The sequence below is a fragment of the Candoia aspera genome, chromosome 1 (genome assembly GCF_035149785.1).
Source record: "Candoia aspera isolate rCanAsp1 chromosome 1, rCanAsp1.hap2, whole genome shotgun sequence".
In the NCBI taxonomy this organism is placed as follows: domain Eukaryota; kingdom Metazoa; phylum Chordata; class Lepidosauria; order Squamata; family Boidae; genus Candoia; species Candoia aspera.
In genome coordinates this window covers 207,214,840-207,228,322 of record NC_086153.1, presented here as the reverse complement: position 1 = coordinate 207,228,322, position 13,483 = coordinate 207,214,840, and the positions used below count along the sequence as shown (strand labels likewise).

At 37.1% G+C, this 13,483-nt stretch overlaps 1 protein-coding gene across 4 annotated transcripts in view; it reads right to left on the bottom strand.

Moving 5' to 3' along the window:
* Positions 1-13,483, bottom strand: part of ZEB2 (zinc finger E-box binding homeobox 2) — a 165,819-nt gene that overhangs the window by 46,255 nt on the left and 106,081 nt on the right. For all 4 annotated transcript variants that reach the window (XM_063318389.1, XM_063318391.1, XM_063318388.1 and 1 more), the window contains exon 3: positions 74-331. In XM_063318389.1, the coding sequence (XP_063174459.1) occupies positions 74-331 (258 nt within the window). The remainder of the gene's footprint in view (positions 1-73; positions 332-13,483) is intronic.

The window sequence follows — 13,483 nt, the reverse complement described above, 5'->3', positions numbered from 1 at the left end:
GTTTATCAGCTTTGTGCAGTGCTAACTATTTTAACCACAGCTTGAAGAGGCAGGTAGTAGGGCTCTCGCTTACCCGAACCATCCACAGAGGCTTGCAAGATCTCATGATTGTGCCAGGCGTGATCTACTCCACTTTCCCTCATTTCATCTTCCTCCTCCTCTCTTGGCATCAGTGCTTGGCTCACATGTGGGGAAGACTCATGGTTAGGCACACTTGCAGGACTGGGCTCCTGATCCAATGTACTGATGATCCCATCGTCTTCAGCAATATGGAGCTTGTCTTCCTCATCCGTTTCTGAACCCGTTTCCAATACATTCTCATAGTTCAATACTGTGGAAAGAGCAGAAATGGCATAAAATTGCTTCCTATTTCCACCTATATTTGAAAAAATAAGGCAGGCTTGCTTCATTAAATTACGTAAGGCCTTATGAAAGATAGAATTGCTAAAAGAGTCCCTCCTTTGGGGGGAGATGGGCAGTGATAAATTTGATTAAATAAATAAATAAATAAATAATAACTGCACAATTTTTTTTCTTAACTTTTAAAAACTAAATAAAGCAGATGATCAGGGAGATGCAAAGATGATTTTTTAAAAAATGGATGCATGGACATCTTCCAGACATATACATGGGAATATGCCACAAATTTTGTGACTTCAAAAATGCAATTTAAGTATAAAAACACATTTTGTCATAGAAAGCCAGGCAGCATTTACATTTACATGTTTTATTATTGTCTTGTCAAGAACAAAATGTATATGTATATATTTTATTTTTATTTTATTTAGTTTTTATCCCGCCTTTATTATTTTAAAAAATAACTCAAGGTGGTGAACATGCCTAATACTCCTTCCTCCTCCTATTTTCCCCACAACAGCAACCCTGTGCAGTGAGTTGGGCTGAGGGAGAGTGACTGGCCCAAGGTCACCCAGCCGGCTTTCATGCCTAAGGCAGGACTAGAACTAAGGTGGGACTAGAACTCACAGCCTCCTGGTTTCTAGCCCGGCACCTTAACCACTAGACCAAACTGTATATGCACATACATACACACAAATGGAAATTTTAGCAATCATACAGTAGTCTATTTATATTCCATGGCCGCAGAGATACTTGCATTATATGTCTGTGTGTGTGTGTCTGTGTGTGTGTGATATATGCATATTAAATATATGCACACACATGCTACAGGTGTACAATCACAATTTTCAAGTTACACTGAGCACATGCTCCATCATTCATATCTGCTGCAACTGAAAAAAAATATTGAAAGGATAACATTCAACATGTGGACTAACTAGGTCAACATTTTCCAAACATAAAATTAAGAAAAGCTGAATCTTCTAGTCTACTAATATTATTATTACTGCTACGTCCTTATATTGTCATAAGTGCATCTTTCAAGTGGCATAACCAAGACAACAGATTTTAAAAAACAAACTAACTTACAGAGAGCAAGCTGTTTTTGCAGACTTCAGACCCAGAAATGCTCAGTAGCTTTTCTTAAAATAGACAGCCTGTAAATAAGGTCTGTGAACTCAATTGAAGGTGGCTGTTTCTGAATTAGTCAGCCCTCACAAGACTCTCGGCCTACATGCTAGTACATAAATTGTCCACTTTACCACCAGACAAGAAAGATTAGAGTAATAAACACGGGGCATTAGCTCGGCTAGAAAAACACACCAGCACACCAGTCAGTACACACATATTCACACATATTCTCTCTCTCTCTCTCTCTCTCTCTCTCTCTCTCTCTCTCGCACACACACACAGACATGCACACGCACACACATACACAAGCACATACACACACCAAGTTAGAAGTATGACATCATGGGAACAAGAGGGAGACACACATATCCAAAGACAGAAAAAGAAGAGCGAGGGAAGTCTGCAGGAAAGAGCACAAACAATTTTCAGGTTCATTTTGATTTCTCGGTGCCTAATAAAGCAATCCTGCTAAGTTATCAACTCAGCTATCTCAAGTGGCTCTTGCCAGCTATTGGATTATACAAAAGTGGAAGAAAATAAATGAAAAGGATTGTGTGTCAGGTTTATAATGCTTTAGGAGAATTCTTGAAACATGCCTAGTTACAATTTTAGTCAGTCATATCTGTTTGCTTTGACAAGTTCCCAGGGAGCAAAATAAAATAAAATAGAATAAAATAAAAGGAGTAATAAGAAAGATTTTTTTTTTGGTCATATGAGTCTGGGGACAAAAAGATTACACCGTGCATATCTGTTGATAATATGATCTTTGTATAATCCACGGGTCTGCACTTGCCTTCCGAACAACTGCACAACAGGTGCAAATTAAAATGAAAACGGCAGTAGAGCTGGGCAAACAGAATCTGCTGACCTGGTTTGAATACCAATTGACGGGAGAAACAAAACCTTTTCAAGAGGTGTGACCGCAAGGCTTTAGGCAAGTTCAGGCTGGGTAATGCCCTCAGAAGAACAAAAAAGAGGGAGAAAGAAATATTCTAACATCTCTACTCTAGCTGTGTGGTCCAGATATACCTTAGTACAATCAATAATGTGCTCCTATTTTGTTTTATTCCCCCCCCCTTTACAAGATTTAACTATTTCTTAGCAACAAGGAGAAGATTTCTTTACCATTTTTTTTTCTTTCTGAACACTGAGTTGTGGGGGAGGGCTTCAACAAAAGATCCTAAGGCCTGGGAAGCTTTCAACCAATCTCCTAAAAAGTGATCTCTGGGCACAGGAGGAATAAAGAAAGGTCCAGGAGGAGTGAATAAAATTATCTAAGGCTGGACAGGCATTAAAAGACCTTTATCCAAAGAAGGGACATACACACACACACACACACACATGCCTATTAAGGTCTTTTTTGGCATGGACCATGCTATCCCAAATGACACATTAGTGTTCCTACAGCAGTGCAACTGAAATATTTTCTTCATGGAGGAGAGAAAAAATGAGAAGGGAGAGAAAGAAAGATAAATGATTTATGAACAGCCCTTGAGGAGTCCCAAATATCAGAACAATCTAAACATGCAATGAAGTCATGTCTCACTATGTAGGGTCAGGGACTAATCATCCATCACCATCAGAGGCTAACAATACTTCCCAACCTTTAGGGTCCTCTCTCACAAATAACAGTAAATACTTTTGAACTGAAAAACAACTGCTGTCAGCTTCACCCATGGAAGACCTCTGCCATCATTTTACTATAAGTATGAACTGAAGGTGGTAATCAATATAACCCATCTTCCCACCCAGCCAATTCATCGACTTTATTTTATAAGTGAATTAGACAGAATAAATATGATAAAATATAACCTGAATATAAATAAGCAATGGCGGATATGGATGGCCTTCTATACATTAGTCTGGACTCAACTCAACTGCCCCTGCTGCTTGCACTCTTTTAGTGGAACTTGCATGGTAATTGGACACACTCTGCATTGAATGAATAGAAACTATGTAGAATATCAATAGCTGCCTTGCTTATTGAATTTCGTCTTTTAATGCACATTCATTCATGCTCACTTTTTGATGGGCATTCCCTTGATTATACCTGTCTGTTGTGGCTACGGGAAACAGCCCTCCTTCCTCTATGACTGCTGAACTAAAATACATAATTGGAAGAGAATAGTTTTTATATGAAGAAACTAAACTAAATTAACGAAATGTTTAATAAATTTCTCATCCTTTGTCCTCCCTCTCTCCCTCCTTTCCTCCCTTCCTTCTTCCCTCCCTCCCTCCGGAAAAGCAGTCCTTCATCCCTTCATTCAGCATAACAAAATCTCAATACTGTAGCATTATCTTTTTGCCCAATTTAAACAAGGACATCCCTCCATTCCAGCCCGCCCACCGATAATGAATGACTTTTCATTGAGCAGAATCTTTCTGTCTCCATACTAGACTGATTTACTATTTTTTGCAGTTAGAATCACTTGATGCTGAGAACTGCAAACCTATTCATACAATGACCCCTCTAGTATGTCTATTAATGAAGGCAAGCTGCATATGCTGAAGTTAAAGGTGTAGGAACTCTGGCTTTCTTTACCTTTGGCAATTCTATATCCCAATTTGATCTGTAAGGTCAAAGTAGCTTCAGCCTCTGGAAAAGTTTGCACATCTACTGGAGCAGCCCAGTTGGCAAAATAAATATGCTATTACTTCAAAACCACAAAGAAGTGAGAACCCAAAGAATACTACTCTGCAATTCAATAACACGAGGGTAAGACATACTGTTTTCTGGCTCAAAATAGACACTAATTTTACATCTGTCTCTGAGGCACAGCAAAAAACCAACTAAAGAGCAGTAATAAATGTCCAAAACCAGCATCGGTATCCAAAATTCTCACAGTAATCTTCTGAGGAATTAATTACAATTCTGTGTAACAGTCGCACTGGCAAAATGTGTCCATAATTACACCCAGGTACTGTACTGTGTTGCAGGGAAATTTGCCACACGGCACTGGGCTTACAACGATAAGTCAGTGAGATCAAGCTATGTGCAAATGAAGATTATCTGACTTATTGCCATTGTGTACCGTTTTGTGCTGAATCATATTAAAGTTCCATTTTCTATAAAACTATATGTAATATGGGGTTACCAGTGCATATAAAGCTGATACTTAAATTTGATTCCCAAGCAGAGGGAGTAGTAAGAGATACAGGAATATGAATTCCTAAAAAAAAAAAGCAACCCACTCTTTATTTAGAAGTGGCAATGCTTTACCTGTAATGTGTATTTTTATTTCACAAGGCTCTCGTATAGGAAACTCTCTATTCTTTGCAACCAAATGCTAATATAAGCATACAGATTAATTTTAGGGCAAATTTAAGCATGAAGCTAGGTCTTATGCTACTGGTGAGAGAAATGCTTTTCTTTTTCTTTAGTTTATACTGCACAAATCAGTAGCAGATGACCGGATGACATTTTATTCAGCAGAAAAAACTGATAACAGCACTGAAATAGTCAGAAAAAATGAGGCTGATCTGTAGTTTTGTTACTACAGTTTTACCCTGAAGTTACTCTGTTTAATATTTCCTCACTAACTCTTCTTGTTCACATGCATACCCCACATGATTGTTTTAATTTCCCATTAAGCATCTGTTGCAAACTTAATTGTATGCCAAAACTATGGCAAACTTTCATCTTTATACCATAAAACAAATTTTCACTGATGTCAAGGGTTGGTATTAAAAGATGGGACATGATCAACACCCAGCAACAGTGGTGCTGGGGAAAGTAACAGTTTTAATGAAAGATTCCCTTAAGTGTAAGAGATAGCACTGAGAACATCTGTTTGTAGTTGGAATTCACAGACCTGATTCCTCTGAATTTGTACACTGATACATGCTACCAAGCTGGCTTAATCAACATATTCAAGTGATCTCACAAAATCAGGGCCCCTACGAATTAGAGTAATAGAAACCTTGAATCTGTCATGCCAGGAGGTTCCTGTGCCCACCCTGAACAACTAAGCGTATCTGTTGCAAAGTTTTTTTAAAAAACATATTTAGGTATTACAGTAATTAATTTAAGACTGGCATTGAGATCCAGAACTATTAGGTTAATACTTGACATTTCTTTGCTATACATTCTCATTTCTTTGAAATTAATGCTTTATACTTTTAATAGCATTTAGTCTTTAAGTGTTCCATATGAAAGTTACCTTCAAAGCTCCTGAACACGTGGAGCCCCTGTACATTCCATTACCTTGATCTTCAAGGTTTAGGCATGGTAGGGGAAGCCAAATTCATTGGTGTTATATAGAAAACATCTCTTACATGCATGGTTAATCTTGTGGCTCTACCTTCTTCTCTAGATCTTTCCATTCAGCAAGACTTTTTTTTTTCTCAGCCCATGCTTCTTTAAGGAAAGGAAGTAACCTAAACCTGGGTGTTTCTCCTTTTAAATAAAACTGTGTTTTACAGTATATCATTTTGCAATCTAGAACTTTATGTTTTGTGTAGTTTGCTTAACACCATCAGAAACTAAAGGTAGCCTAGGACTGGAGGAAAAACTATATATACATCTTTACAGTATTCTTCCCATTATAATCTTCAACTCAGTCTTAAGGTGCAATGATCTATAAAACCAAAGTGAAGAATATGACATATATTAGCACTCCACAATTTTCTATATAGAAATGCTCACATTAAGGAGGAATGATGAACAAAATGCTCTATCATAGTAGAAACTATACATTTCTGATTGGAAAACTTTTGTACCATCTACAAACATAGCTGCTGTATTAAGATGGATGGACAGATGGATGGATGATGGTTCTCTGAGTCCCCATTTCAGGTTACTTCTCCTGTTAAACTAACTTCAAAGAAATATCTGAATAGTGTATCATACTTCCAAGTCAAATCCACTTCATAGGACCAGTGTGACAATGGAGAATAATAATTTGACATAGCTACCTTTAATCTTTAGAGGAAAGCATAATAAAATATGAGTAACATATAATACTTTTTCTGGCTACAAAAGCTTTATTTCATTTGAATTGATTAATTTCAGACCCTTGAATTCACTTACCAGATTAGACTTGCAAAACAGGAATGGGGATGGGTGGTTAGTGGGAACTCTAGTGCCTGAAATTATGCTCCATGACAGTGGAAATGTTAAATTCATTATGTTATACTGAACTGTCATATTTCCTAAAAAAGGGATGTTTGGCAGCTTTGCTTCTTTATCGGATGTATTGAATGCAGTCACAAGAATAGACAGAGTGTGAATAGTTGGGAAAGGTGCTGAGTAACAGCAATGTTTACTCTGAAGACTAGGAAAGCTTCTTTCTCTCGGCTTAGCATATATAACAGCTTAGGAGAATAGACAAGTTTTAAAAACCTTACAACAATGCAAAGTGATGGGATTCAATTATTCAGGAAAATGATAATCATAAAAAAGACAAATCAGAATGAGAATTTAATTTATATCTAGCAATTTTATCATACATCACTGGAGACAACTGTGATCAGATCACATTTAGAAAAAAAGAGGCCCCCTGAAAGATGCATGACTACTTTCGCTCTGTCATAATGCATGGTTTCATTATACAGTATGTTCTTCTACCACATACATAATACTGGGTGTGGGCACTAATAAAACCTAAACCATTCCTTCCTACATAGCCTCTTTTTGGTCAGGGTGTGGAAACCATGTTCAAATTATTTTTAAAAACCTAAATCTGAAGATAGGAGAAATGCATACAATTTCCCTTTGAATGACTGTTAAGAATATTGCCTAGATTAAGGTAGAATATTGCTGAAAACAATATGATGCTTTCATTAATCAAGAGAAAAGTAGAGGGAAAGGAGTAATTGGTTAAAAGCATTTCCAAACAAACACATCAAATCCTTGGTGCTCAAGTTTCATGTTTATTTTTTTAGGAAATATAAATCATTCAAATTATTTGGGGGGTAATATGGACACACTCCTCTAAATATGATCTAAACCCTGGTTTGCTACTTGGAAATAACAATGCAGTTTTGCTACACACAGATTGACTAATTGGCATCTATCAGGACTGAAACCACCATAGGACGTGTGCTAACTGTTGTCAAATATAAAAACGCTTAGTGTGGAAAACCTACAGTATCTGTTCCTTCAACCCTCCCTCCCCCCATAGTTGCTGCAGCCTTTCTGGTCTATACATTCAATATAGCCTAAAATCCTCTATAGGCATTATATACAGTAAGAGGAAGTTATATTCTACAAAAACTGAAATCTTGCCAGTTATTTGTTTTTTTCTATACAGAACTGTTCTTCCCCCCCCCCCCATCCCCTCAATACACACACTTTCTATGCTATTTTCCCCAGGAAATTGACATATATCAATTAATAGCCATAGCAATGCAGAGATTTAGGCATAAAAAATTCTGATATACAGTATGTATTGACTGAAGTTTACTTTCCCAAGTTGCATGAAATCTTAAGACTCAGGAGAATTTGGGATGACAAATATTTAGCCACATAAGCTGTGGTTGAAAAATAAACATCGTAATTCTGATTCATAAAATACCTTTGCTGTTTATGGTATTCTTGCATAATGTCTATTTGTAAGATACAATTATCTTACAAATAATCATATTTATGATTATTAAGATAAAGATATGTGTTCTTTACAATGAACATTCTTGGAGGGGGGTTGCACATTTAAAGATGTGTATACTGAACTACAGAGGTATTCGAAAGAAAGGGATGAAATGGGTTCAGTATTAGTTAGGTTCACTTTTACTATATGAGCACAACAGTTAGTTGCAGAGCTAAATCTTTTATTTCTCTTCCAAGAAAGAAAGAAAAAACTTCTGAGTAGAAAAGTTTTCTGTCCCATGGTTCCATTCTTCCAATTCCTCAAGGAAACAGTTAATTGCAGACCAGGTACCTCTGCAATAAGATGATTGCCTAAAATAACCCATCCCTCTTAAGGCCCTGTTTGCCTCTTTGGTGACTATAACACATTTCCAAGAGGCTTCTGCATGTGACAAGTTGCTTCAGGTGAATGTCCCACTGAATGCATTAAAATGGCTGCCAGGTGTTCAAATGTTACTATCCTAAAATGTAGATCTAGGAGAGAGAATCCATACATCACTTTTCATTTGTCTGACTAATCTGAGCTACATTTCTTGGCCTGCCTTTGAGAATTAACTTGAAGAAGCTGGAAGAGTCCATTTCCTTACGTTTTGCTTTCCAGAGTTCTTGCAGGTATTCCCAAGATATACAAAGTAAATTAGGGGAAAGTGTGGCTAGGGGGCAGGGGCGGCGGCAATTAAATCTGTTCTTTTTTTTTATAAGCTCCGAAGCTTTTCAGTGGAATTTCTAGGTGTGAATAACCATATTTTTTCCACAACCTGAGGGAATGAACAAAGAACAACATTAAAGAGAAAGGGTTGCTTGTTATATTGCTTAGGGGTCAAAGAAAAATTGATGTATCACACATGGTAAAGTGACTATGATTCCCATGTAATTCCCATGATTCCCATGCAATTATATAGGTTAGAGCAGAGTCTGCGAGAAGGTGTAGTCATGGTGTACCCAGCCAGGTGAGTCTAACAGAAACCTCCTTGGTCTAACCTACAAGAGAATTATTGTTCATTTCAGAATTAAACAGCCCCAGTGCTTACTTGAGTTAAGGCCTAACATAGCTGCAGGTGAACATAGCTGTTTCTCATCAGTTAGACACTCAGCCTTTTTTCCTGACAAGGTGTGGATTTATGGGACAAGAGCAAAATAATTCCCTACTTAGCTGCTCACTCTGTTTTGGTTCAGTGCTTCTTGGGCTGCTTTGCTTATCCAAGAGCAGTAAGAAATCACACAAAGGAATCTTCCAGTGAATTGAGAGAATGGAAACCCAGGGTTTCCCCCCCCCATTTTTTTTAAAAGCACAGATAGGTAAATTGTTCACACTACATGCTCATCTGAGTAAGGGGTTGCCAAAGAAAATTCAAGTGAAGAACACAATGTGGCAATTGCATCTCTTACTTTTATAATGTCAGAAATACTTACTACCAGTGAGAGCAGATTCTATCCACCCACCCACTCACTCACCTACCCATTCATCCATCCACCCACTGGTGCAACTATATGGAAACAAGGAAGGGGATTTAGTCTCAGGTAAATCCTTCCAGCAGAGATGAACAAACTGAAGCTCCAGAGTTGCACAAAGTTCCATAACCTCTTGTTTGTTGCCTTTGGACTTCCACGACCACAACTGCTAAAAATGGGATGCCTGTTTTTTTTTGCCACTTTGAGGGAGGAAGCATAGCCTGACCCCCAAATAGTTTTGAATCATTTGTTTTGTTTTTAAGAATCTTCTTCCAAGTACCGGAAACAATAGAGAATTCTGAACCGGCCCCCTAGCCTCCAAAAGTTGCAGCCTAACTTTTACTAACTCTAAACAAATATCACTCTAGTTTAACAGAATAACATGAATCTTGACAACAGAAATCATGACAGAGAGAGAACAGCTTGGTCTACCAAAGCACTTATGGCTTATTATGTAAATCCATATTTCAAAGTATACATTGAATTCTGGAGACTATATTAGATTCTTTGGAGTGCTTGACATCTATCATAGAGCATCCTTGTTGTGCAAAGGTTTGCTAATCATGCTAATGTGCAAAGGTAGAGTCTTACATCATGTACTGAAGTAATCAAAATAGCAAAGATTTTGAGCCGCTTGAGTCTCTGACATCTACCGGTGACTTGGAATAATTTATGTTGCAGTTAATAAACTCTTCTTATCTACTTGGACAGTCCTTAATAAGCAAGTTGTTTCTGTATTATTTGATTTAAAAGGTGAGAATGTATCTAGTATGCCCTGCAACAGTATTCATAAAAGATAATGTAGCTAGCAAACTGCAGTTATGTGCCCCTGTTGAAATGGAAATGTTGTATAACAGTTCCATATGTGGACAGGTCCCAGACTATGACCTGTTAGATATACAATTACTGTGTTTTCTTGTTATATGTGAATGTAACTTGTTGTCTTTAACCATGTACAGAGTTCAATATCTGATTTGAAATGTGTCAGTGAGCATGCTACCAATACTGTTCTACTGTTCTATGCTATCACTGTTGTCATATAATTGGATAGAAACATATTTGCAAAGTAAGAAGAAATTCTACTTAAACACACAGAGAACATTCTTCCTGGAAATGATGTAAGGGCATTTCTGTATTAAACCTGGAACATTTTGTATGCAATGTATGCACTTTATGGCTATGGCATTGCCCCTTAACCTTATAATCAGGCTCTTGTCTTAAACCTGGAAGCTCCACTTTAAACAGAATCTTTTTTTTTCTCCATTCAGTCATGTCCGATTCTTGGAGACAGCCTGGACAGGTCCCTGCAGTTTTCCTGGCAAGGTTCTTCAGAAATGGTTTGCCATTGCCTCCTTCCTAGGGCTGAGAGAAAGTGACTGGCCCAAGGTCACCCAGCTAGCTTTGTGACTAAGGCAGGACTAGAACTCACGGTCTCCTGGTTTCTAGCCTGATGCCTTAACTACTACACCAAACTAGCCCTAAACAGAACCTAAGAATTGCTTAATTCCTACATAATGAGAGTAGTAAGTTATGCATCCAATAAATTTATTTTTATACATGTATGTGTGTGTGTGTGTGTATAGTAATAATAGTCTGCTGATAGTTTTAGATACTACATTTACTCTGTAACATAACCAATATTAGTGGTGTCAGAGTAAACACTAGCATTTTTCTAAGAAAGTCAACAGTGATTATAGGAGATAGTAAATATATTAATCACAAAACATTTCTGCTTAACTTTGAGTGATGTATTATAATAGAGAATTCATTTCAACATAGGAAAACTCAAGCTCAAATTCCCTTTGGATCCTAGATGAAAGTCTCTTCAGTAAGTCATTGTCTCTTTGTCAATGCTTTCTGTAAATATAAAATATTGTATGTCAATAAAATAAGACAAAAATAAGCTTCTAGGACAGACTGAGGTAGAAAATGTAATCAGTTCTTTAACATACTACAATCCTGGTCTTGTAAGTAAAAGTCCTTCAGGAAAAAAGCATGATATTGCCAACTGTTCAAAAAGCATGTGAAGATTTCTTTGATGATGTCATACAAGAAATGGTACGTCACTGGCATAGCTTATTTTCCTTGGATTACAACTGCAATAATATTACCTTATTTAACCTGTTTCGTATCTTTAAAGAAATGTAGTGGGGTCAACATTCATATTTAAAGGATAAGAAAAGATTACATTATTATCTATACTTCAGCTCTTCTTGCAAATTCTGTCTTGATAACCTTTACTTCAGAGTTCAGCATCATGATTCTATATATACACAAAACTAAGTCTTATTGACTTCACTAGGACTTACATCCAAATATGTGGGCACAGGATTGCATTGTAAATCAATACATGACAGTGATGATGACTAGAAGGCTGGATGGGTATGAGGGAGGTAGAAATACTGCCTTCATAAAATCAGAGTGCCATAAAAGTATCCTGAAAAATGATGTTTAATGTCACTTTGATGTCCATACGTTACATTTTGTACATCTATTTGCTAACAATTCTATACTGTATAAATTGTATGATACACCCAACATGCCTATTCAGTATGCCAGAGGAAGGAAATCACTTAGAAAGATCCTTTCATTATTAGTACACATTCAAAAATATATATTTTAAATCCATTTGAAAGATAAAACATTAAAAGCATATGCAGAAAAAAGTATATTTATTATCATGCCTAAAGGATATTCAGGAAGAATGTGAAAATTACTTCAATTTGTTCAGGAGCTGTGTAATTTTTTTTAAAGATCTGGAAGTATGAAATAATAAACTATTGAACATCAGAACTGTTTTGGTGTGATTACATGGCAAGGGGGCAGACCGTCTCAAGCTTGTAAGTTTTATAGTAAGATAAGACCTTGGAAACAAAACCTTGAATAAACTGAGTATGAAAAAAAGGGAAATGTGTCCTTGTTTAAACAGACAGTGTGTCTATCACCCTCCTCAGAAGGGTGGCTTAAGTTTAAATGTGTACAGCAAGGTGTGTATTTACGTAAGGAACCTGCTGTTTTCTGAAGGCTATGCTGTGAAAAAAAAAAGCTTGTCTTTTTATAACATTCGTACATGTCCAAAAGCTATAATAATGTTCCAATATTTGTTTAGCAGTTTCATAGCTGCTGGCACTTTATCCTCTTCCACCCTAAAGATTAATAGCTCGATTTCTGAGTCATTTTTCGTAAATGTATTTAACTCCCAATTCAGTTTCTACATAAGTTTAGGTTCAGGTTAGCGGCATGGGGTGGTGGTGGTGGTGGTGGTTTTTGTTGTTGTTGTTATTATTATTATTATTATTTCCCTACCTTCTTCAGAAGTAGTCATCTCTTGCATATTAAAAGAATATTGCTTGACAATGAAACAGTCATGCCTCCATGGAAAAAGATGCTGAAGTTCCATTTTTTCCGTAACTGATAGACTTGCTTAAAGATCCTCTTTGCCTGCTTGCAATTTTCTTTGCTTCCTAAAGCCTCTTGATGTTGATCTTCCTCTGAATAAATGTGAAATTCAGGTAATATGTTGCTTCCTTTCCCCTCAGCTGAAATAATGGGAAAGATCAGCTTTCCTTGAAAACAACAGTGGATCACCTGAACTTCTTGAAAGGGGCGGGCATAGTGAAAGCATTAAGGTGGAAATGAGGGCTGCAGGAGGTGCTGCTTTTGGTTTTGTGAAAAGTTATTTGGGATGCCCTTGTGGGTGGCTGGATGGGTTGGTGTTGATTGTGGGTGTGGGATTCAACCGCAGTTTGGTTTCAGCCCCTTGAGCCCCACCTACAGAACTTTTGTCAGGCATGAATCCCAACCCATATTGTAACCTCTGACTTCATAAGATTTGCAAGCTTTTGTTTTTGGCTCGTTTCAGTGTCTTCCGCGCTTGCTGAGAGCCATGCCGATGGCTGTTTATCGTTTCATCGTCTGCTTCAAAATTCTGTGCTTATTATGCTGCTTAAAAGTCAA